The 27,766-nt window shown below is 33.9% G+C and overlaps 1 protein-coding gene and 1 pseudogene across 1 annotated transcript; both read right to left on the bottom strand.

Moving 5' to 3' along the window:
* LOC112012977 (DExH-box ATP-dependent RNA helicase DExH18, mitochondrial-like) overlaps nucleotides 1–27,226 on the bottom strand; it is a 35,062-nt pseudogene extending 7,836 nt beyond the window's left edge.
* On the bottom strand, nucleotides 11,392–19,174 carry LOC112012975 (uncharacterized). The gene is given in 7 exon segments (XM_024045351.2): nucleotides 11,392–12,153; nucleotides 13,513–13,570; nucleotides 13,668–13,765; nucleotides 13,767–13,785; nucleotides 14,218–14,311; nucleotides 14,634–14,706; nucleotides 18,806–19,174. Coding segments are annotated over 7 exon segments (858 nt in total). The 5' UTR covers nucleotides 18,839–19,174; the 3' UTR covers nucleotides 11,392–11,670.
* Nucleotides 27,227–27,766: the final 540 nt, after the last annotated feature.

Genomic DNA, 27,766 nt, shown 5'->3' with positions numbered 1-27,766 from the left:
TTCCGGAACTTTTGCACTGCAGTAGGAAAGAATGAGATCCCAATGTAAATTGCGAGAGCCTGATTAGACGCCGAACCTGATTTCCCAAAATAACTAAACACTTGTTGCATTATCTCCTAATCACACCGTGTCTGCTTCGCACCCTTCTCGGCATTTCTTAACTCACGATACACTTCAACAGGATCCCGTGACGCAACATTCAAATGACCCTCACACCACTCCAAACCCACATCATTATTATTATCACTACCCACCATAGAATCAACAACAATACCCTCTTCATTCTTATCATTTCCCAATTCAACCATGGTTGAATCACCAACAGTGCTACAACCCTTATCATCATCATCATCTAGAGATTCTAGACTGTGCAATAATCCAACAGTTGCTTTCCCAACATCAGCATCGAAATCACATTCAGATTCAGATTCAACTATTGTCAAACTAGACACGCCGTGATCATCATCACCATTAGGTGCTGATGAAGAAGAAAAGGGTTTTGCATAGAGGGTGGCAGAGGCCTTAAATTTGAGAGTTTGTGAGGGAAATTTACAAGGAGCTAATAAGTGAAACAAAGTGAAAGCAAAAGTGAAAAATGGACGGTTTGGGACATTTGAAGCAATAGGACAAAACCGATAATGCTGGGAAATCAAAGGGTCATATAATAGTCCATAAAAAGAATGGATGGATAGCAGAACCCTTAGCCTAGTAGAAGAAGAAGGGTATGTCTTAGGTTTATAAATTTGAAACAGGGACATGGTTGTTGTTGTTGAACTGATAATATATTCACATTAAAATAAGAAAAAATAAAATGAAGAAACGCAAAACCTTGCTTCTTGAAATGAAGCTCTGGCTCCGAGTGAGCGCAAGGGATGATCTCCGGTGCTGCTTCTCACCAACAGCAACCACTGCCACCATCAAACTCTACCATCACCTCCTACCCTAGCACCATCACACCATCAACTACCATCATCTCACCTTACCACATCATCATGATCACCAGCACAGCCATTAGGCCACCTCCAATTGTATTCACCATAACCACATATTTTTGTATTCACAAAAAAATGCAACATCAACCTATCCCACCAGTACCCCATTACACCTGCCACTAAATGCATTTTGCAAACATGAATGCATGTGCCCCAACCACAAGTTGGTAAAGAGAAAGAATATCAAATCCTTTATTTTTATTTTTTTTGATAAGTAAGAAAAATATTTATTGAAAAAAGACTACTTAAGACACAAAGTAGCCAAAAAATACAACAAAAGGAAGGAAAACTATGTAAAAAAAAAACATCAAATCCTGAAAGTATTTTATTGAAATTTAATAATTTATAACCATACAAGGCGAAGTGCCAGGATTATATGGATATAGAACCATAGGACAGATTGAAACCACAACAAATAGTGCTTATTAGATAAGAACCTTTAAAATTGTGCCTTGTAAAACAATATAAATATATTAAAATGAAAACTCTACCAGTTCAAGAACCCAAAAAAATTTACCATTTAGAGATACTTAATTCTCGTATAATTTGATATGTGATCTTGGCCTCTCGTAACCATCTTCCTTCCGTTGAGGCTTTGGTTTCCCAGCCTGCCTTGATTCTGGTTTCCAATTGGCTTTGGTTAGAGATTGACCTAACAAGTCAGCGATGTCCGTTGCCATTGCCTCAACCTTCTTCACATATGGAAAAGTTTCCTCCTTGAAGTGGTTTGATAACCACATATACATGGAAAACACTTGATGCTTAGTCTCAAGATCTAAGAGCTTTGAATCATTTCGAGTAGAACACTTTGGCATGCCCATTGCAATATTGACAGGTATATTCTGATTGTATGTTGAAGCAAACCTAAGGAGATGGTACATTGCTTTTGGGTCTCTTATATTAATTGGGGCAAAACAAAAGTTAAAACGATCTTTAAGAGATAATCCCTGTACCTTCTCCAACATATTAGCAACCTTCTTTATGTGATCATGTCGACACAGAAAGTATGACCCATCTAGACAGCAATTTTCACCAAAATTTTCAAGTAGATGGCAGAATGTAACATTGGGCAGTTGGCCAGCAAATAGTTCAACCTATTCAAAGAATGGAAAGAGACCGACTTTCCTTACTTCTACAAAAGGTTGCTTCAAACACTCAATCAAGTAGTCTAAATCTTTAAAATGCAAGGTTGTTGTGAGTCCGTCTGGATAGCGGCTTCCTCTTCGGCTAGCTCTTCTAGCAATTTGTTTCACTTGTGATGCTGGAACTGGAACAATCTTGTCTCCATTGTATTTTGAAAGGCTATAAAAAATAACCCTTCTAATATTAAGATTCAAACCCATTCCTATAGCATCACTAGCAACAAGCACATCAAGATCAATACACAAAATCATTGTTTCTTAATACATTAAGATGCAATCATTTACCAACAAAGACAAAAAAAATACAAAATATTATTATTTCTTAAGAGCATCAACTGTTGCAAAAATATATATATATTTTCACACACCAAAACTTACTTTTACTACTTTAATATAACATTTAAAATGTCTCGTACAATAGTATTTTTGGTATATGGTGTTCTAAATACTAAATATTTATCATTTAGAATACCTAATACTAGTACTTTAATACTGGGCTGACTGAGATTTTTTATTTTTTATTTGAAAATTTTGTTTTTGTTAAGTTTTCAAGTTGGGTAGTTGCTAGTTGGGTTAAGCTAATTAAAAGAGAGGAAGTTTAAATTTTTAGAAGAGTGAGTCACAACTCTAGAAATAAAAAATATATATATAATCATTAAAAAAAATCTTTTTTTTTTCTTTGGGCTGGGGGCCCAAATTTTTCCTTTTTTTTCTTTGGGCCAGGGGGCCCGCCCCCCACCCCCCGGCCTCCGCGCAGTGGGTCCGTCCATCTATAAAGCCGGCTCCGTAGAGGTCCAATTACGATTTATCTTACCAACCTCTCAAAAGAATTGCTACTGTGTCTAATAAAGTGCTGAGTGATGCACTGATACCACTCCATGTTCGAATCATGGTACACCGTGGGAGCAACACAGTTGGTTCATTCACTACAACACGATCGATCATGCCAGTTCCTACCAATTGCATCAATTACGTGTTAAGGTCGACACCAGTGTTAATGGCTAGATCACAGGAATCAAAATGATGCCACCCTCTAATATGAAAACATATCACAGGAATCACTGGCCGCCCGATCTCACAGCCCATAATAAGATAATATTGAGCCAGCTTCTCCATGGTGTCCTCAATATATGGTTGCCATACAACCTACACAAGCATAAAATAGTTTAAATTAAAGAAGACTTCATCACTTATGAGTTATGATAATGATTCTTGTTGAACAGGTTATCATTATTGTAAGTAACTTTTTATTATATATATATATATATATAAATCATATTAGAAACAAAAAAGAAAAAGAAAAAAGAAGATCCTCTACAATTAATATGATGATCCAAATATGCTCTTCCATAGATTTTAGATTTTATGTAGTATGTTATCTTTAGCCTTTCGAATTAGAGTGTAGGATCCTATTGAAAGTCATAACGTTATACTTTTCATAAAATAAATAAATAAAGTGAAAAATCACAAATGATGCATTCAAGAATCATCAACATAAATCACCGCACACCCTTGGTGCGGTGATTACTTCACAAGTATAAGTGTTTGTGGAGTGTAGGGGACAAGGGCCGGAGTTCAAGTTTTCAAGAAGGAATTTTACATATATATACACTTATATTAGATTAGATTAGAATTTCTATCATGTATATATATAAAAAAAAAAAGAAAAAAGAAAAGAATCATCAACATAATTGATAAAATCTTCTTCAATAGAAAATAAAAATGATAATTAAATATATTCTAAAGATATAAAGTATATAGAATAATTTATAAATAAGTTTATAACTATAAAACATTAATAAAAGGCAGACTCTTGAATGTTAATTTTGAAAATACGAACTCAATTAGATAGAAATTAATTGATCAATAAACTGCATCATCTTCATTTGTTTAATGGTTTTTCACATACCAAATGTAAAAAGAATAAAGTTTCGCTTAGTATCTCATACAACAAGTAACAACAATTGATTTTGAAATATAAACAACACCCTTCAGAGTTAACAAAAAAAGAAGCCTACTAGTCTACTACCATGTCAACTAGAGGATTTATCTTGAAAATTAGGTGAATATATAGAGTCGGAATACAAATTCTTAAGAGGGAAATCGAATGTGTGAGACAGAAATAAAAGTTTGCTTAAAAAGAAAACTAATTTTGTTGATTTAAAAAAAAAAATATATATATATATATATATATATATATATATGATGAGACTGACTTTTTGTCAAACAGATGTTGCAGGCTGATATGCAGTTTTTACTTATGACAAGAAAGGAGTGGGAATCTAACCGAATTCTAGCCCCCAGTGTTGGAATTGGAGACAGAATACAGCCTCACATTGACTAGGATCTCTCATAGCCGATGTGGCCATCTTAATCCTTTTATTATCTCTCTTTTAAAAATAAATAAATAAAATTTAAATGAATCATGAACTATACGCACTAACTATAGCTGCTCCCAGGAAGCGAAGTTCAAACCACCAGCATGATTCTTTCTGGCCAAATGGGACTATGGGACCATTANAATAAACACGAATTAAAGAATAAAATATTTCACGTAGTAGTGTACACTCTAGAACCATAAGAAGATGAGTTAAAAAGAAAAAATTGTACTATAAAAACTCTTCACACTTATTTGGAAAAAAAAAAAAAAAACTCTTCACACCTAGTAATTACTTACACCTATGACCTACCCATCTTATCTGGCTGACACAAGCAAACAAAAGAAGCAAAGTGACATAAAAAAGTAAGAAATGTCATTCAAAAGTGCTGGAACCAAAGACAAGGTTTGGGAACAAAAGTTTAAATGTTAAAGCTTGATAAAAGAAAAAGAAGAAAGAAGCAACAGCACTAGTTGGTCACGGAAAAGACGATCTGTAGTTAACAAAGAAACAGCAGTAGTGGTCAACCAAGAAGACACAGTAAATGCCGACCAAGAAGAAGCAACCATGGTCGACGAACAAGAAACAGCAGTGACAGACGAAACACGCTATTTTTTCAAAAATTGGGGGGGGGGGGGGGCCGCCAAGGCCCCCTTCGGTCCTCATGTGGCTCCGCCACTGTTTATATTATCAAAATCAATTGTTGTTACTTGTTGTATGAGATACTAAAGCGTGAAACTTTATTCTTTTTACATTTGGTATGTGAAAAACTCATTAAACAAATGAAGATGATGCAGTTTATTGATCAATTAATTTCTATCTAGTTGAGTTCGTATTTTCAAAATTAACATTCAAGAGTCGTGCCTTTTTATAATGTTTTATAGTTATAAACTTATTTATAAATTATTCTATATACTTTATATCTTTAGAATATATTTAATTATCATTTTTATTTTCTATTGAAGAAGATTTTATCAATTATGTTGATTTTTTTTTTAATACAAGATATAAATTCTACTCTAACATAATTTAAGTAAATATGTGTGTGAAACTCCCTTTTAGAAACTAAAACCCTGGCCCTTGCCCTTTACATCTCACAAGTACTTATACTTGTGGAATGACTATTGCACTAAAGGGGCGCGGTAGTTTATGTTGATGATTCTTGAATGCATTATTTGTGATTTTTCACTTTATTTATTTAATGAAATGTATAGTTATGATTCTCAATATGATCCTACACTCTGATTCGAAAGGCTAAAGCTAACATACTGCATAAAATCTAAAATCTATGGAAGACCATTTTTGGTTCATCATATTAATTGTAGAGGATCTTCTTCTTTTTTCTTTTTCTTTTTGTTTCTATAATATGATTATATATATATATATATAAATAAAATAAAAAGTTACTTACAATAATGATAACCTGTTCAACAAGAATCATTATCATAACTCATAAGTGATGAAGTCTTCTTTAATTTAAACTATTTTATGCTTGTGTAGGTTGTATGGCAACCATATATTGAGGACACCATAGAGAAGCTGGCTCAATATTATCTTATTATGGGCTGTGAGATCTGGCGGCCAGTGATTCCTGTGATATGTTTCCATATTAGAGGGTGGCATCATTTTCATTCCTGTGATCTAGCCATTAACACTGGTGTCGCCCTTAAAACGTAATTGATGCAATAGACAGGAACAGGCATGATCGATCGTGTTGTAGTGAATGAACCAACTGTGTTGCTCCCATGGTGTACCATGATTCGAACATGGAGTGGTATCAGTGCATGACTCAGCACTTTATTAGACACACTAGCAATTCTTTTAAGAGGTTGGTAAGATAAATCGTAATTGGACCTCTACGGGGCCGGCTCTATAGAGGGACGGACCCGCGCGCCGGGGTGGGGGGCCGGCCCAAAGAAAAAAAAGGAAAAAAAATTGGGCCTCCCAGCCCAAATAAAAAAAAAGATTTTTTTTAATGATTATATATATATTTTTTATTTCTAGAGTTGTGATTCACCCTTCCAAAATTTAAACTTCCTCTCTTTTAATTAGCTTAGCCCAACTAGCAACAACCCAACTCAAAAATTTAACAAAAACAAAATTTTTAAATAAAAAATCTGAGTCAGCCCAGTATTAAAGTACTAGTATTAGGTGTTCTAAATGGTAAATATTTAGTATTTAGAACACCAAATACCAAAAATATTATTGTACGAGACATTTTAAATACTATATTAAAGTAGTAAAAGTAAGTTTTGGTGTGTGAAAATATATATATATTTTTTTGCAACAGTTGATGCTCTTAAGAAATAATATTGTTTTGAATTTTTTTTGTCTTTGTTGGTAAATAATTGCATCTTAATATATTAAGAAACAATGATTTTGTGTATTGATCTTGGTTGATAGTTTATTAGTACTATATAGATACCTATTTGGATTTTTTTTTTCCTTATACTTCAGCTAGATTGAAATCTTAGGTTTGCCCTTATGACTATAGTATAGGCAAATGGGATAGTCGCCTAAGGCCTCCAAGTAGAAAAAGACCCAAAATTTTAATCAATCCCTGTAATAGTATTAATTAAATCCAAATATTAGCCAAAAAATAAAATTAGAGATCTTGAAATTAAGAGGGCATAGCACTTATATGAAAAAGGCTCCCCTTGTTCTAAATCAAGAAAATTTCTTGTCAATTATCGAGAAGGTGAGTCTAAAACTGATGGTCAAGTTGAAATAGCAACCTAAGAGCATTCACATCCCAAATTACACTTTACCACCTTAAATTATACCCTATGTTACACTTTGCATCATAAACTCTTTTTTATTTTATTTTAAGTAAAGCATCATAAACTCTTTGAATGCACGTTTTGCATCCTAAAAGTTATAGTTTAGGATGCAAAATTATGAATTTTGTTACCCTTTACACCCTGACATTAAGTTTGACATTAATTTGGATGAAAAAATATGGCACTATGTGAAAAGAGACCTAATTACCCCCTTCTCAATCCATTAAAAACAAATAAAAAAATTATACTCCACCACCCTAAACTATATTCCTTATTATACTTTACACCCTAAACTTTGAATTCCATCAACCTTATTCAATGATCAAGATAATGAATTTGATTTGCTTGTTGCTAGTGATGCTGTTGGAATGGGTTTGAATCTTAATATTAGAAGGGTTATTTTTTATAGCCTTTCGAAATACAATGGAGACAAGATTGTTCCAGTTCCGCATCACAAGTGAAACAAATTGTTGGAAGAGCTGGCCAAGAGGAAGCCGCTATCCAAACGGACTCACAACAACCTTGTATTTAGAAGATTTAGACTACTTGATTGAGTGTTTGACGCAACCTTTTGTAGAAGTAAGGAAAGTCGGTCTCTTTCCATTCTTTGAACAGGTTCAACTATTTGCTGGGCAACTGCCCAATGTTACATTCTGCCATTTATTGAAAAATTTGGTGAAAATTGCCGTCTAGATGGGTCATACTTTCTGTGTTGACATGATCACATAAAGAAGGTTGCTAATATGTTGGAGAAGGTACATGGATTATCTCTTGAAGATTGTTTTAACTTTTGTTTTGCCCTAGTTAATATAAGAGACCCAAAAGCAATGTACCATCTCCTTAGGTTCGCTTCAGCATACAGTCAAAATATACCCGTCAATATTGCAATGGGAATGCCAAAGGGTTCTGCTTGAAATGATTCAGAGCTCTTGGATCTTGAGACTAAGCATCAAGTGTTGTCAATGTATATGTGAAGAAGGCTGAGGCAATGGCAACAGGCATTGCTGACTTGTTAGGTCAGTCTCTAACCAAAGCCAATTGGAAACCAAAATCAAGGCAGGCTGGGAAACCAAAGCCTCAACGAAGGAAGATGGTTACGAGAGGCAAGATCACTTATCAAATTATATGAGAAGTAAGTATCTCTAAATGGTAATTTTGTTTGGGTACTTGAACTGGCAGAGTTTTCATTTTCATTTTAATATATTTATATTGTTTTACAAGGCACATTTTAAAGGTTCTTATCTAATAAGTACTATTTGTTGTGGTTTCAATCTGTCCTATGGTTCTATATCCATATAATCCTGGCACCTCGCCTTGCATGGTTTTAAATTATTAAATTTCAATAAAATACTTTCAAGATTTGATGTTCTTTTTTGTACATAGTTTTCCTTCTTTTGTTGTATTTTTTGGCTACTTTGTGTCTTAAGTAGTCTTTTTTTCAATAAATATTTTTCTTACTTATCAAAAAAAAAAAAAAAAAAAGGATTTGATGTTCTTTCTCTTTACCAACTTGTGGTTGGGGCACATGCATTCGTGTTTGCAAAATGCATTTAGTGGTAGGTGTAATGGGGTAGTGGTGGGATAGGTTGATGTTGCATTTTTTTGTGAATACAAAAAGGTATGTGGTTGTGGTGAATACAATTGGAGGTGGCCTGATGGTGTGCTGGTGATCACGGTGATGTGGTAAGGGTGAGATGATGGTAGCTGGTGGTGTGATGGTGCTGGGGTAGGAGGTGATGGTAGAGTTTGATGGTGGCAGTGTTTGCATTGATATAATTGTGTTGGTGAAATTGAAATTCATTATTAAGATCCCAACATACAATAATAATAGTTAATAAAGTCAAAATAGTAATATATTTTTTGCCTATTTGCTAAATTTGATAGTTCACACAAAGTTCGTAAGTTTGAATTTTCCATAGCTATTTCAATTTCTTAAAATTTTCAGTAAATTTAAAAAAATTATAAATGGAAAATATGATAATAAGCTAATCATAAAAAGTAGAAAAACAAAATTTTATCTAATTCTCTTGCTCTTTGTAAAAATAGTCAAGAGCCTTATAACTCAACTTGTATTTCATGGTGTTTTCAACAAAGATGTCTAGAGTTCAAAACTCCAATTCCCCTTGTTTTAGTGTAGAACTATAAATAACTAACTAAATAAAAACACTTAATTGTGATAGATATGATCAAAATGAAGTAACGATTCAATCAAAATATATCCATAGTCAAAGACCAACAAGCGCAAGGTTTGTAAAACATCTTTGTTCATACCTTTCGATATGTAAAAAAAAAATAATGTTTGTATAGTACAACATCTTAAGGATTTGGAGATGCTGGAGTATTGTAAAATAGTATTGTATAATTGACAATACTCCAATTCCCCTTGTTTTAATTGTAGAACTATAAATAACTAACTAAATAAAAACACTTAATTGTGATAGATATGATCAAAATGAAGTAATGGTTCAATCAAAATATACCCATAGCCAAAGACCAACAAGCACAAGGTTTGTAAACATCTTTGTTCATACCTTTCGATATGTAAAAAAAAATAATGTTTGTATAGTACAACATCTTAAGGATTTGGAGATGTTGGAGTATTGTAAAATAGTATTGTATAATTGACAAAGTAGGATAGGATAGGATTGTATAATGGTATTGTATAATTGTATATTGTATAATTGTAAAATGGTATTATATAATTGTAAATGGTAAAATAGGATAGGATAGGATAGAATTTCCTGATACGAATGCTCTTATAAAATAGTATGATATAATTGATAAAGTAACTTTTAAGATGGTAAAATAGAATAGTTCCAAGAAAGTAGACGTGAATGCTAACTTTGCTAAACTGCCAGTATCCTTGCAAGTACCTACGCCTCATCTCATTTAATTTTAGAACTATAAATAACTAACTAAATAAAAACACTTAATTGTGATAAGATGATCAAAATGAAGTAATGGTTCAATCAAAATATATCCATAGTCAAAGACCAACAAGCGCAAGGTTTGTAAAACATCTTTGTTCATACCTTTCGATATGTAAAAAAAATAATGTTTGTATAGTACAACATCTTAAGGATTTGGAGATGTTGGAGTATTGTAAAATAGTATTGTATAATTGACAAAGTAGGATAGGATAGGATTGTATAATGGTATTGTATAATTGTATATTGTATAATTGTAAAATAGTATTGTATAATTGTAAATGGTAAAATAGGATAGGATAGGATAGAATTTCCTGATACGAATGCTCTTATAAAATAGTATGATATAATTGATAAAGTAGCTTTTAAGATGGTAAATAGAATAGTTCCAAGAATATATATATATATATATATATATGATGAGACTGACTTTTTGTCAAACAGATGTTGCAGGCTGATATGCAGTTTTTACTTATGACAAGAAAGGAATGGGAATCTAACCGAATTCTAGCCCCCAGTGTTGGAATTGGAGACAGAATACAGCCTCACATTGACTAGGATCTCTCATAGCCGATGTGGCCATCTTAATCCTTTTATTATCTCTCTTTTAAAAATAAATAAATAAAATTTAAATGAATCATGAACTATACGCACTAACTATAGCTGCTCCCAGGAAGCGAAGTTCAAACCACCAGCATGATTCTTTCTGGCCAAATGGGACTATGGGACCATTAGGTTTGATTTGTAGTAAGCAGTCTAAGCAGATTGGCATCCAATCAACCACCAATCAGGGACCCTATGCTAATGCATAAAACACACCGGGTTCATGACTTCATTGTATACATATATAGGATAGATCCCACATGTTACACATGAGATGTGAACCCATTATTGGTTGATCACAGGCAGTCAATCCTGCAACTGTAGGCAATTTGTTGGTGGCGGGTAATTCTGGTGCAAAACATTAACAAAACTGGCATTACACATCTTAGCTTCCCTCTTTTTATATACATATTATTTCATGATTTATATGGATAAAATAAAATTAATTCACTACTTTTTTCGCCAAGCAACTTGTGAGTTACCTATAGATCAAACACCGAAGCCATTCGAAGATCTAATTCTGCACACGAGAGAAACAATACAAAATATTTTCGGGTACAACACGGGGATGATTGCAACAAAATTTGAGATATCAATATGCTGAAGGAAGAAAATAAGTTTGAAACTGTCAGTTAATGGTACAGAAGCATATACCACGAACATCTAAAGACCTAAAGAACTACAGTTACAGCCTTGCTTAGAATGGTATTTGCAGTTTTCATCTTCCTTTTCTATTGCTAACCATCTATCACAATAATATTAGCCTAACATCTACTTGTATATCAGAAAATAAGAACTACCAACCTATGTGAGATAAGTTAAGACAAGCACCAGAAATGCATGGTCATTCAACCTTCTTCATCATAATCTTCCTCATCCTCATCCTCATCTATCCTTCTACTTAAGTTGGCAAGTCGTACGGGATCAATGGCGATATTTTTCATTTCAGATTCAGACCAGTCAGGGTATTCCTCAGGCTTAATTTCTGGAATGGGCTCTGCAGATGAACTAGCAGGGACAGCAGCTGCGGTTGTTGAGTCCCCGTTCTCATCTAAGTCCATATTCAAGTCAAAGTTTCTAACGGGTGCTTCTTCACTTTTGACAGCCAGAATATTTTCCTTCCATTCTTTGGTTTCTGACCCATTATCAAGCCTCTCAAGACTTTGATTGAGTTTTTCATCATGCTCAGAATCATCTGGATCATCTTCAAACTTCTCATATTGTGCAGTCGTCTCTCTCTCAACTGTTTGAGTACCTCGCCCACGACCTCTACCTCTACCTCTGCCCCTACCCCTTCCTCTGCCACTGCTGCTACTGTGGACTGCATCATGCTGCAACGCAGAGAAAAAAATCATCATGCAAAATCATTCAGTTAAGACAGATTATATGTTGGCTTAAAAGATGCATCCCAAGTTCTATAAATGCCTGTCCTATTATATGCTCTATTTGTTTCGATGTAAAATATTTTACATTGAAAATATTTTCCGTAAAATATTTTCATTTTACAGTGTTTGGTAGCATTTGTGAAAATGTTCAGTAAATCATTTTGTAAAAATTTTCTAATCACGCAACCCACTGGAACACTGCAAAGTCCAACTAGAATAGAGCAAATCAAAGCAAAATTTTGTCTAGTTGGAGCTATTGAAGCATCACCAGCAAATCCAAAGTCATAACCCAGTAAAAAAACTGCAACAATCATCAGATCCCACCAAGCTACATAGTATACACGAAACCCATCAAACAACCCAAGTCATCCGTGAAGCCACCGTCAACCCACCAGCGTGACAAATGAAACCCATACCTGAAACCCATCAAACAACCCATGCCGTCCGTCAAGGCACCATCACTCCGCCTCTGCCACTGTCAACAAACATAAACCATACCCAAAATACATTAGCACAAAAATCATCCACTCACCAAATCCACCGTAATCCAACCCACCAAAAGCAGCTCCACCACAATCCGACCTCCAGAAACTCAACTCAACAATCTTAGATGAATGGTTTTAATCTCTTCAATCTGGGTCTTGAAGGGTGATTTTCGAAGCTGAAGAACTGGGTTGGGTTTGGTAGGGAGTGGCGCACCAGTGGTCTGTCACTGATGGGTGCTGTCGCTGGTCTCACTGGTTTGGCCGGGGAGAAAGTTTGAGAGAGGGAGAGAAGAACTGAGAAGAAGAGGGAGATAGGATCGGGTGTGAGGGAGTGGGAGTTTTGTAAAATGTTTTACCATTGATTTTTTGGTAAAATATTTTACAAGTTTTTATGCACAAACTTTGGTCAAACAGAAAATATTTTACAACTTTGACTATGTAAAATTTTACATGCAAACAAACACTAGAAAATATGAAAATATTTTACTCCGAACCAAACGGAGCGATAATGTCATACAATTTTACAAACCAACTTTCAGTAATACTCATCTGACTCTAGTTTCTGTTTTCCAATTTGGAATTTCCGAGATACAAATTTCCCAGTAATTGAAGTTCAGAAAACCCAGGAAGATGAGCATATAATTTTCTACATCTCAGTTAAATATCCAAATATAAGCATGTTCAAACACATTAATGAATAAATCAAAAAATAATTCTTAGAACAAAGAGAGAATAAGATACTGAACACCCACTAACTGTGAAAGACTTCCATAAAAACGATTTGATAATAATGTGAATCTGAGTGCAGTACATGTCTTACCATTTTATGCCTCTTGGACTCATCATCACTATCATTTTCAACGTTATCAGTAATTTTCCTGATAAATCAGAGTATTAACATGGTATATTAGCCATAAAATAACTAAACTTTCTTTGTCAGCTATTTACAAGAGATAATATCACATTTTTCCAAACCTTCTTTTGGCAACAGAACGATATTCACCAGCACCTTCTGAACCTCCTAAATCAGGAACCTTGCTGATGATATCATTCAGAAAATCAAAAACGTTAAAAGGCCTGGACACACTGTTTTCTGTACATACAAGGATAAAATTTTAAGCACCTTAGATTTACATCTTGAAAACAAAGCACAAAAAGAATAATTTTTCTCATGGCAAGAATGAACCCTATTGTCTAATGTGTGCAGAAGCCCCTGTGCCTGTGTGCATGAGAGAGAGAGAGAGAGAGAGAGAGGAGACATAAATATCACTATTTTCTTCCCATGTACTTTAGGCCAGTGCAAACGCCAAATTGCCAAATATCTCAGTAACTACACCTAAAACAAATGCTACAGCAGGAGACACTGTCTTTAATCTTAATAACTGTTCCTTAAAGCATATAGGCATGGTGTTTGATAGAAAAGAGTCGGGATAGGGTTTGATTCTCACTGAACTATAAAAGTAATTGCCTATCCTCAAAGAAGATAGTTACAACCTAAAAGTTAATAAAAGAAAATTTCACTTACAAATGCAAAGAATTCATGGTCTTTGCTCCTCTCTTCAAAGTAATCTCATATGTCTGAGCACATAGATCTTGCAGAAAAAGTTCCAAAGCTTTAGCTGCACATTACATTGGCAACAGGAGATAAGTATCATAAATAATAAAATAACTGCAAGGTTATTTATTTATTTATTTTTTTTAAATTGTTACAACAAGTGGGGGAGGGGATCAAAACCCTATTTCTCCTCATAAAGAAGACCAAGCAATGCCACTCATAGACTAAATTATACCAAAAAATAAAAAAAGAAGGAAAGAAAGAAAAATGTTGAAGGTGAAACAAAATCTGCGAACTATTAAACAAAGAATCATTAAACATAGAATTAGAAGCTATATATATAAAGTTATAAACAAACAGTAGCTAGGGTTTTAAAAGTTACTTACAAACTAGAGGAGGCACAGCCATGGCAATCTTCCCAATATCCTCATCTGCTTGCATAATCTTCTTAATCCGAGCCTGTGGAACAACTAAATAAAATCAGATAACATGATCCCCTTTTTAAACCCACTGCATTGAATGAATGTCAATATAGATATAGAAAGAACCCATATTTAATTAGTGAAGCAACACCACATAGATGCTATAATCACACTTCTAGACTAAAAAAGAGATGATACATTTTTGTTATTAATAAAAAGTAAAAGCAATCATTAGCATGAAGAATTTCTGGACCCAATCCAGGGGCACCTGTCAGAAACATGGCATAAGCAAACCAAAATAGTAAATATTCACTCAAAAAACCTAGAATAATTTAGCTAAAAAAAGATCAAATAGAAAGAAAGAATATTGAAAGTGAGTGCCATGCAAGTATAATCCAATTGAGGTTCCCTAAATAAGATTAGGATCTTGCGCATATAGAGAAAATATGGTGCTAAGCAAAATTCCAAATCCATGTCTGGTCTAAAACATAGAGATGCTACTTTTACACCATATAAAAATATAATACATTCAAATTGTCATGAAGTTTGCCAAAGTTTTCTCCTTTAAGTTTGTTTACCAATCATATAGCTTTAGCTAATGAAATTCATTTATCTTGGATCAAGTATTCATAAAAGAGAACTGCTCTTAGAAAACCTATCACACTAAAAGAAAATTTATAGAACTGCTACAATACTAGTGGTTATCCACAAAACCCAGTATATAATGAAAAAGAAAATTATAAATTTTTTCCATTTAAAAAAAATTATTTAAGGATGACTAAATGAGGATGTTACATCAAATAAGTGGTAATACAACACAAGATATGATAAGGAAACAATACATTTTATGCATAATAGAAGTGGAACAAGCTGGGACAAGATGAGATAAAGAGCACAAATGCAACAGTATAGAGGAGCAACATACTGCAAGTAGAAGCTAAGAAGTGAAGAAGAGCAAGGCCTAAAAAGGATATCCTCTACATAGAGCAAAATGCAAAATGAGTCGAGAAGCTGACATCACATTGTCAGGATTAAAATGATTTGCTTATGAAAAAATCACATACTTATGTGGGTGGTTCACTTCAATTTCCAAACTAGAGAAGGGGATTTTCCTACAAAAAAATTTATTTGCTTTGGAGGGATGACTTGTGTGCTTCCTTTGAGCCCCATATACAGGATCATCTCTTACGCAACAGCTATACATATTTAGGATAACAAAAGTATATTATTCTCAAAATGATTCTGCATTCTGCAGCTTTCTCCCAGTTGCAACATAATAAAAATTCTTTAGCTTATGCATAACATTAACATAGAGAAAGAAGTGGACTATACCACTTATACTGAAGGCCTCTATAGGATAAACTGAACATGAGGGACCCCATTCGTAGGGCAAAAAAATCCACAGAGAATAGATTTAGACCTAATTTGCCAAATGGATGGTGAAAGTACTGAACTAAAAGTTCAATTGTAGGATTTATTAGATTCGAAATAGAAGAATATAGACCAATTGTTTAAAAATTCCTATCAAGTAATTTCTCTTAATTTAACTTGATGCAAATAAAAAGTACCAATTAAATGCTTATTACTAATATTTCTCATGTCGGCAGCAAATTAAGACCTAACAAACTGTAAAGGGGTCACTCGACGCCAATCCTGGACAAATGTCATGCTTGAAAGCTAATAGTCTAGCATTTCTATCTATATTTAAGTCAAATAGATAGTATTCTCTTATTCACAGAGGAAAAGGTGGAATAAAGATAATTTAGAAAATGATTATGATGAGCTTAAACAAGCAGCTAGGTCAAACCAGTGTGGAAGAACTAGTATCCTAGAAATAAAATTGCAGAGACAATTCACATGCCATTGTTTCATGTATATGGATTTTTAATTTAAATATATATATATATATATATCTCAAAAGCATTCAATATGCACAATAAAATGGCACCATGGTAGTCACAAAGTCTACTCTATGTCAACAGACTTCAAGAAAACAATGATAGGTGTAACGTTAAAAGATAAATAAAAAGAGAATCATGGATGAAACTGTAACATCTCCAAGGCCCCATTTTTTAGTAACAGAGCACCTTCAGTTATGCCCACCAATGTCTAACAAAAACAGATCACAGAGTGCCATGCACCAAACTCAACAGTAAGGCCATGAATGTTAATTGGAGGAAACAAATTTTCTACACATATATTACTGGTTAATAATTTAAACCATAGCAATGTACAATACCATCTCAATTCAAACAACATTCAGGATTTTTGAGAAACATCACCTCAAGACAACAACTTAACATATCAAATGATTTTTTGTTCATAAGAGTTACTTTTCATTCCTTTTTTTTTCTTTTTTAATAATTCAATAGTTATAACAATAAAGAAGAGGGTATTTGAACCCTGACCCTTCTTATAAAGTAGAGCAGGCAATGTCACTGAACTTCATGGCTCTTGACTTTATTTGTTAGAGTTTCACATGCACCCAACAGGTTTTGAACCAAAACCTCACCCTCCACCTCGTTATCAACCCTAAACCTTTCCCATTTCTTACATTTTCCTCATCTTTCACCGTCTCTATTCTCTCACTGTTGCGGGAGTACTCATCCTCAAATATTCCTCCCCTCTCGTGCCTCTTTCTTCTCTCACAGGCCTGTATTGATCAATCAGCAACCCTGGTGAAAAGCCACCTTTGGTAGCATGGGTGCCATCATGGCGCCTTCTTTGAGGCTTTAAGCTTGTTGATTCTCTATCTTGTGGTGCCACTCGATTTCTTTCCTTCACTGCCAGTGGTCATTGGTTGGTCCTTGGAGTTTGTGACACCATTTGTTAACGCCAACCAATTTCTTTCAGTCCTAGTCAGTGGCCATGAAAATTAAGGTAGTTTCTTTTGTTCTTCAATTTCTTCCTAAACTGTAAAGTTTACTAATTTTTGGTTGGATTCCTTGCTGGGTTATGGGTTGTTGTAAACACTCTGGCAGTGGATTGGTTGTGGTAGGTTTGTAATATTTCTACAGAGAAACTTATCAAAAAAATATGTGTATATATTTCAAGAGAGAGACAATTGCAAAGAGATGTTGGCTGAAAAAAGAAGAAAATAAAAATCAATTGTTAAAGCTACAATGCCTCGCCTGATGGAGTGAGGTACTGTAGATTTCAAATTTTTTGGCGATGGTGTGTTGAGCCTGGTGCAAGGGCATTTGAAGTGATTTTATCTAAAATTTAGCTAAAGAAAGCGTAATAGAGAGCCTGATGCCGATGCTCTAATTAGACAACAGCTAGTGTACATCACAAAGAAAAGTCCTTTTGCATGAGTTGCCAAAAAAAAAAAACTTAATACGATTAAAGAACTTCTTATGGTTCCTCTAGATCAATTCACAAGGAAAACCAAACCGGCCTTTGGAATAGTGCCATTTACTTCCATCCTATGAGCGAGGAAGGGAAAAAAAGAAGATTGTCACTATGCAGATGGCTAGCTCTCTCTCTCTCTGCGCTACAATAAAAAGGTCGCACCTAGTGCATGAAACTCCCACTTCTGTGGGGTTTGGGAGAGATGATTGATAGGCAACCTTAACCCCATCGTTTTAGAGAGACCGATTCCCGAACCTACAACATGCCACTTTGGATGGAAGGCACTTGCTATTGCACCAAAAACCGATATATAAATTTAAATAGTTGAGGCTCAAAAAACCAAGACTACAATACTGTAACAAAAGTGCTATGAAACATAGCTATCTTTCACACTACAAAACAGAAACTCCTTTACTTCCACTTCAGACTCTCTATATGTTTCCATTATCTTAGAAGCCAAGAACACAAAAAAAATCCTAGTAAACTAACTAAACATGCTACAAATTGAAGTATTGAACACAACCTGGTTTATCCAATAACAATAACATTGCAAGGTTTAAAAATTATCAGAATCAGATTAACTATTTCATACATGACACATATAAAACAAACAGTCTAAAACTCACACAACCCAAGTGAACAAAAAGAAAAAAAGAAAGAAATACCCCATGTCCATGAAAACAAAAGTAAACGGTTATATTGAAGAAGAAAAAAAAAAAAAAGAAACAAACCAACACATATACACACACAAACAGAGAATAAAGAAAAAAGAAAGAAAGACTTACGGCTGGAAAACGAGTATCAAGTTTCTTCCTCATGTTGTCAAAACTTGGAACCCTAAGAGAGAGAGAAGAATAAACCCAGAATCTCTCTATATCTCTGTGTCTGTGTCTCTCTGTATCCTCTGGTTATGTTTGTACAGTCGCAAATAGAAACAGTAAAAAAGAAAAAAGAAAAAAACAAAGCAAAGGACAAAGACCAAAACGGTCCAACACTTAAAAGGCACGACGAAGAAGAAGAAGAAAATTTTGTAGTTTTGTAGAGATTCGCTTTAGCCTTTTCCAAACTGCTGTTTTCCGACAAAAGGGGGCCACGAAACTCTCAAATAGGAACTCTACGAGAAGACCCTACTCTATCTATTCCTACTTCTTCTTTTCTTTTTCTTTTTTATTTATTTATTTTTTTGGAATGTTCTCAAAATCATAGTTTTTAGGTGAAAGTTTATATCCGTGTTCAATTGCCCTGGATTTTCGCAATGATGACACGTGTCATTACACTGAATTTAAATCAAGTCATTTACCTATACTATTATCTATACTATTATTTAAGGAGTTTTTTCTATTTTGATTCTTCATTTTTTTGGTTAAAAATACCCCTACACCCCTATGTTTAAGTAGAGACAAAACTAAAGGACAATATAGTAAAAATACAACTTTAACTCCCACTAAAACATTGCCTAAAAAATAGAGTCACTCTCCTGTTAATTTTTTTTTTGAAAATTCCATTATTAATTTTCAAATTGCTTTATTCACTTATTATTTAAGGAGCTTTCCCTGTTTGGATTCCTCATTTTTTTGGTTAAAAAATACCCCTACACCCCTATGTTTAAGTAGAGACAAAACTAAATGACAATATGGTAAAAATACAACTTTAACTCTCACTAAAACATTGCCTGAAAAATAGAGTCACTCTCCTGTTAATTTTTTTTTTTGAAAATTCCATTATTAATTTTCAAATTGCTTTATCCACTTATAAATTAGATTTTCAAAATAAAAATTATATATAAAAAATAAAAACACAATTTTTTATTTTGCTACAAAATACTAATTTTTTTGGTTAAAAAATACCCCTACACCCTTATGTTTAAGTAGAGACAAAACTAAAGGATAATATGGTAAAAATACAACTTTAACTCCCACTAAAACATTGCCTAAAAAATAAAGTCACTCTCTTGTTAATTTTTTTTTGAAAATTCCATTATTAATTTTCAAATTGCTTTTTCTACTTATAAATTAGATATTCAAAATAAAAATTATATATAAAAAATAAAAACACAAAATTTTATTTTGCTACAAAATACTAAATAGGACCACTAAAATAAAATTAAAAAAAGCCTCATCACACGCGCGAAGCACGTGTGATGAGGCTAGTCATACTTAATGCTATTAAACGATTTAGATTGTCTTTAATTAGAAAAATCTAATTCATGAGATTTCTACGAAGATAGGTGATCCTCCTACCAATTATTTTTTGTAATACTTATAAATTAGATCTTCAAAATAAAAATTATATATAAAAAATAAAAACACAAATTTTTATTTTGCTACAAAATACTAAATAGGAAAGTATTAAACGATTTAGATTGTCTTTAATTAGTAAAATCTAATTCATGAGATTTCTACTAAGATAGGTGATCCTCCTACCAATTATTTTTTGTAATACTTATAAATTAGATCTTCAAAATAAAAATTATATATAAAAAATAAAAACACAAATTTTATTTTGCTACAAAATACTAAATAGGACCACTAAAATAAAATTAAAAAAGCCTCATCGCACGCGCGAAGCGCGTGTGATGATGCTAGTCATACTTAATAATATTAAACGATTTAGATTGTCTTTAATTAGTAAAATCTAATTCACGAGATTTCTACTAAGATAGGTGATCCTCCTACCAATTATTTTTTGTAATAAATCATTCACGTAATTTTCAAGATAAATCCTCTAGTTGACATGGCAGTAGAGTAGTAGGCTTCTTTTTTTGTTAACTCTGAACGGCATTAACATTCAAGAGTCATGCCATTTTATTAATGTTTTATAGTTATAAACTTATTTATAAATTATTCTATATACTTTATATCTTTAGAATATATTTAATTATTTCTCTAAAAAAAAAGAATATATTTAATTATCATTTTTATTTTCTATTGAAGAAGATTTTATCAATTATGTTGATGATTCTTTTTTTTTTTTAAATTATTATCTATATATATATATATTTTTTTTTTTAAATCAACAAAATTAGTTTTCTTTTTAAGCAAACTTTTATTTCTGTCTCACACATTCGATTTCCCTCTTAAGAATTTGTATTCCGACTCTATATATTCACCTAATTTTCAAGATAAATCCTCTAGTTGACATGGTAGTAGACTAGTAGGCTTCTTTTTTTGTTAACTCTGAAGGGTGTTGTTTATATTGTCAAAATCAATTGTTGTTACTTGTTGTATGAGATACTATAGCGACAAACTTTATTCTTTTTTACATTTGGTATGTGAAAAAACCCATTAAACAAATGAAGATGATGCAGTTTATTGATCAATTAATTTCTATCTAATTGAGTTCGTATTTTCAAAATTAACATTCAAGAGTCATGCCATTTTATTAATGTTTTATAGTTATAAACTTATTTATAAATTATTCTATATACTTTATATCTTTAGAATATATTTAATTATTTCTCTAAAAAAAAGAATATATTTAATTATCATTTTTATTTTCTATTGAAGAAGATTTTATCAATTATGTTGATGATTCTTTTCTTTTTTCTTTTCTTTTTTATTATATATATATACATGATAGAAATTCTAATCTAATCTAATATAAGTGTATATATATGTAAAATTCCTTCTTGAAAACTTGAACTCCGGCCCTTGTCCCCTACACTCCACAAACACTTATACTTGTGAAGTAATCACCGCACCAAGGGTGTGCGGTGATTTATGTTGATGATTCTTGAATGCATCATTTGTGATTTTTCACTTTATTTATTTATTTTATGAAAAGTATAACGTTATGACTTTCAATAGGATCCTACACTCTAATTCGAAAGGCTAAAGATAACATACTACATAAAATCTAAAATCTATGGAAGAGCATATTTGGATCATCATATTAATTGTAGAGGATCTTCTTTTTTCTTTTTCTTTTTTGTTTCTAATATGATTTATATATATATATATATATATAAATAAAAAGTTACTTACAATAATGATAACCTGTTCAACAAGAATCATTATCATAACTCATAAGTGATGAAGTCTTCTTTAATTTAAACTATTTTATGCTTGTGTAGGTTGTATGGCAACCATATATTGAGGACACCATAGAGAAGCTGGCTCAAAATTATCTTATTATGGGCTGTGAGATCTGGCGGCCAGTGATTCCTGTGATCTAGCCATTAACACTGGTGTCGACCTTAACACGTAATTGATGCAATAGGTAGGAACTGGCATGATCGATCGTGTTGTAGTGAATGAACCAACTGTGTTGCTCCCATGGTGTACCATGATTCGAACATGGAGTGGTATTAGTGCATCACTCTGCACTCAAAAACTCGGTGAGAGAGAAAGAGGAATTGATAAAGTAAGTAAATAAATAAAATATTAGTTTTTTTTTTTTTTTAGAATTGAGCTGCAGTGCAATTCTACCTTTAGAATTGCACTGTAGCACTATAGCAAATTTTTTTGCAATAGTTGGTTTTTATAAGTCCAGGTGTTGAGGATTTTGGGCTTTAATGCTAAATCTGTCATATATTTGACATTTGGCAGTCCGCATGTGAATGCTCTAAGAAGATAAACAATAAGGCTATGGACATGACGAACTCAGTAGACTAGATTCTTCTCCATTGCAATATTGAACAAAATATCCATTTTACCCAACAAGAAGGTTCACAATTTGTAACACCAGGAGGCTAATTTAGTGATACAAATTATGATGTCATGCCAGTTTGTCCAACACCATCACATCACCAGCTACCATCATCTCACCCTTACCACATCACCATGATCACCAGCACATATTGAACCATAGGACATATTGAAACCACAACAAATAGTGATTATTAGATAAGAACCTTTAAAATTCTTTTTTTGATGAAGATAAGAACCTTTAAAATTGTGCCTTGTAAAACAATATAAATATATTAAAATGAAAACTCTGCCAGTTCAAGTACCCAAACAAAATTACCATTTAGAGATACTTCTCATATAATTTGATAAGTGATCTTGGCCTCTCGTAACCATCTTCCTTCCGTTGAGGCTTTGGTTTCCCAGGCTACCTTGATTTTGGTTTCCAGATGGCTTTGGTTAGAGATTGACCTAACAAGTCAGCAATGTTCGTTGCCATTGCCTCAGCCTTCTTCACATATACATAGACAACACTTGATGCTTAGTCTCAAGATCCAAGAGCTCTGAATCATTTTGAGTAGAACCCTTTGGCATGCCCATTGCAATATTGACAGGTATATTCTAACTGTATGCTGAAGCAAACCTAAGGAGATGGTACATTACTTTTGGGTCTCTTATATTAACTGGGGCAAAACAAAAGTTAAAACGATCTTCAAGAGATAATCCTTGTACCTTATCCAACATATTAGCAACCTTCTTTATGTGATCATGTCAACATAGAAAGTATGATCCATCTAGATGGCAATTTTCACCAAATGTTTCAAGCAGATGGCAAAATGTAACATTGTGTTAGGACATATGTGTTTTAACTTGTTAAGAACATATGTCATTTATTTATGTAAATTGGCTAATCCTTTGACAAAACGCACTCTACTTGTAATTGGGTAGTTCTAGGTGTTTTTAATACTTCAAGAAACAAGGTTTCAAGGTCAAGTGTTGAAGTCATCAAATCTGTCCAATAAAAAGCAAGCTGAAGTGCAATTTCATTAAAGCTCGACATCTGCTCGATAGCTACCTCGACACCTGCTATCTGTCAAGATTTAAAATTTCAGATTTTCTAATATGATTTTCTTGGGATCCGTGAATATGCTTTTGGGCCTTCTTTTCTTCTAACCCTAAACATATAAAATGATTGTTTTAAGAGCCGTCAAGTTATACACAAGTTGCAAAAGCATTGAGCAATCTCTGTTCAAGCAAATTGTGATCAAAAGACAAAGTTCTTAACCTAGTTCATCTTCTCTGAAAAAGTTGCTGTGTATTTGCACCAAACGGTTTTGTAACTAAGCATTTTCCTGTTATTCATCATAAAGGATGAACTGAAGAACTTTGCAGCCAACCTCTCCTTCTTAGTTGGTGTTCAGAAGTCGCGTATTGGGATCCGTGCATTGGTTAGTCACGTACTTGGGAGCCGTGCATCAAAGGTGGGAACTGTCGCTATAGATCAAGTCCAATTGGGTATTGGGGTAAGGGTTCAATTGTAGGTTGGTAAGGTACTTGAGATTCCTTTACTTGTAACCGCTTGATTTGATAATAGTGGAGTTTCGGGAGTGGTGACCTGAAAATCACCCGGTGGGGTTTTTGCCGTTAGGGTTTTCCCCATTCGTAAACAAATCACCGTGTTATTTAATTTCCGCTGCATATTTAGTTTTTGGTGATTTGTTTTTGCTTCCAAGCAATTGCATGATTAATTGATTAATTAACAACTTGGCTAATTAATTAATTAGGTTTAATCACAAGGGGTCATTCAGATTGTGGCCTATCACATTGGGCAGTTGCTCGGCAAATAGTTCAATCCGTTCAAAGAATGGAAAGAGACCGACTTTCCTTACTTCTACAAAAGGTTGCTTCAAACACTCAATCAAGTAGTCTAAATCTTCTAAGTGCAAGGTTGTTGTGAGTCCGTCTGGATAGCAACTTCCTCTTCGGCCAGCTCTTCTAGCAATTTGTTTCACTTGTAATGCTGGAACTGGAACAATCTTGTCTCCATTGTATTTCGAAAGGCTATAAAAAATAACCCTTCTAATATTAAGATTTAAACCCATTCCAACAGTATCACTAGGAACAAGCACATCAAATTCAATATCTTGATCATTGAATAAGGTAGCTTGCTGTCTACGAGTTTCTAGTGGCAAAGCACTATAACTTACACAACAACGGTGATTGGTGTGTTTCTCAATTGCCATTTTAACCTCAAATATCTCTCTCCTCGAAAAAGCAACCACGCAGTCCCCAGAACGAATTTTTTTAAGATCTCCCAACAAGGTCTTGGCTTCAACCACCAATGGCTTAAACCTATCATAATGTTGTTCATGCAGCTGATCCCCAGTTTCTGCACAAATCTTTCGAACAATACTTAAAACGCTCGGATCCCCACATAAATGTATCTCATCAACCTTCAATCCAAGCAATGCTTGCGTCCAAGCATAACCCCTACATGGGCCTGCCATCACTTGAATTTCATCAATAACAGCCACATCATACAATTCATCCGTCGACACCATTTCCACAGTACAGGCAATATGGTTTGAAAAAGGGACATACTTCTCTTCTTAACTTGTAAGTAGAGTACAGTAAACCCCAAGTGCATTCACCTTGTCAAAGACTTCCATAGCCAATAATCTGAGAGGACTACAATAGATACCATTCTTGGCTTCCATAAATTGTTGTAGAGCATTGTAAGTTTCACCGCTATTGGTTGGGCCACAATGATATATTATCTTCCATTTCATAGCCCATGCAAATGGAAACCAAGTGTGGGGCTTGGTAAGGTCAGCCGACTCAATCATACCCCAAAAACGCTTAATCTCATCAGGAAACTCCTTTAAACAATACTCCACGAAGATAGGAAACAAGGACTTGACAGCATCATCAGATGGACCAAGCGACACCACATACTTAAAAACATTAGCAGAACATTTCTTGAAGAAAAAGTTCCAAAACTTTTGCACTGCAGTAGGAAAGAATGACATCCCAATGTAAATTGCGAGAGCTTGATTAGACGCCCAACTTGATTTCCCAAAATAACTAAACACTTGTTGCATTATCTCCCAATCACACCGTGTCTACTTCACACCCTTCTCAACATTTCTTAACTCACGATACACTTCAACAGGATCCCGCGACGCAACATTCAAATGACCCTCACACCTCTCCAAACCCACATCATCATTATTATCACTAGCCACCGTAGAATCAACAACAATACCCTCTTCATTCGTATCATTTCCCAATTCAACCATGGTTGAATCACTAACAGTGCTATAACTCTCATCATCATCATCATCTAGACTGTGCAATAATCCAACAATTGATTTCCCAACATCAACATCGAAATCACATTCAGATTCAGATTCAACCATTGTCAAACTAGACACGCCATGATCATCATCACCATTAGGTGCTGATGAAGAAGAAAAGGGTTTTGCATAGAGGGTGGCCGAGGCCTTAAATTTAAGAGGTTGTAAGGGAAATTTAAAAGGAGCTAATAAGTGAAACAAAGTGAAAGCAGAAGTGGAAAATGGACGGTTTGGGACATCTGAAGGAGTAGGACAAAACCGGTAATGTTAGGAAATCAAAGGGTCATATAATAGTCCATAAAAAGAATGGTTGGATAGCAGAACCCTTAGCCTAGTAGAAGAAGAAGGGCATGTCTTAGGTTTATAAATTCGAAACAGGGACATGGCTGTTGTTGTTGAACTGATAATATATTCACATTAAAATTAGAAAAAATAAAATGAAGAAACGCAAAACCTTGCTTCTTGAAATGAAGCTTCGGCTTCGAGTGAGCACAAGGGAAGATCTCTGGTGTAGCTTTTCACCTGACGGCTTCAGCATGAATGGTTTCTCACTTTCTCTTTTGGTTTCCCAGTAGAGTCTGAGATTGAGAGTTTTTAGGGGTTTTAATTTGATTTGGGCAACAGAGATGATGATTGATGATCGATACACTTCAACAGGATCCCGTGAAGCAACATTCAAATGACCCTCACACCTTTCCAAACCCACATCATCATTATTATCACTAGCCACCATAGAATCAACAACAATACCCTCTTCATTCGTATCATTTCCCAATTCAACCATGGTTGAATCACTAACAGTGCTATAACTCTCATTATCATCATCATCTAGACTGTGCAATAATCCAACAATTGATTTCCCAACATCAACATCGAAATCACATTCAGATTCAGATTCAACCATTGTCAAACTAGACACGCCATGATCATCATCACCATTAGGTGCTGATGAAGAAGAAAAGGGTTTTGCATAGAAGGTGGCTGAGGCCTTAAATTTAAGAGGTTGTAAGGGAATTTTAAAAGGAGCTAATAAGTGAAACAAAGTGAAAGCAAAAGTGGAAAATGGACGGTTTGGGACATCTGAAGGAGTAGGACAAAACTGGTAATGTTGGGAAATCAAAGGGTCATATAATAGTCCATAAAAAGAATGGTTGGATAGCAGAACCTTTAGCCTAGTAGAAGAAAAATGGTATGTCTTAGGTTTATAAATTCGAAACAGGGACATGGCTGTTGTTGTTGAACTGATAATATATTCACATTAAAATTAGAAAAAATAAAATGAAGAAACGCAAAACCTTGCTTCTTGAAATGAAGCTCCGGCTCCGAGTGAGCACAAGGGAAGATCTCTGGTGTAGCTCTTCACCTGACGGCTTCAGCATGAATGGTTTCTCACTTTCTCTTTTGGTTTCCCAGTAGAGTCTAAGATTGAGAGTTTTCAGGGGTTTTGATTTGATTTGAGCAACAGAGATGATGATTGATGATTAATACACTTCAACAGGATCCGCGAGCAACATTCAAATGACCCTCACACCTCTCCAAACCCACATCATCATTATTATCACTAGCCACCTAGAATCAACAACAATACCCTCTTCATTCGTATCATTTCCCAATTCAACCATGGTGAATCACTAACAGTGCTAAACTCTCATCATCATCATCATCTAGATTGTGAATAATCCAACATTGATTTCCCAACATCAACATCGAAATCACATTCAGATTCAGATTCAACCATTGTCAAACTAGACACCCATGATCATCA

The sequence above is a fragment of the Quercus suber genome, unplaced genomic scaffold, assembly GCF_002906115.3.
Source record: "Quercus suber isolate HL8 unplaced genomic scaffold, Cork oak 2.0 scaffold_317, whole genome shotgun sequence".
Classification (NCBI taxonomy): Eukaryota; Viridiplantae; Streptophyta; class Magnoliopsida; order Fagales; family Fagaceae; genus Quercus; species Quercus suber.
The sequence above is the reverse complement of the archived record's forward strand: the minus strand, read 5'-3'. Positions and strand labels throughout refer to the sequence as shown.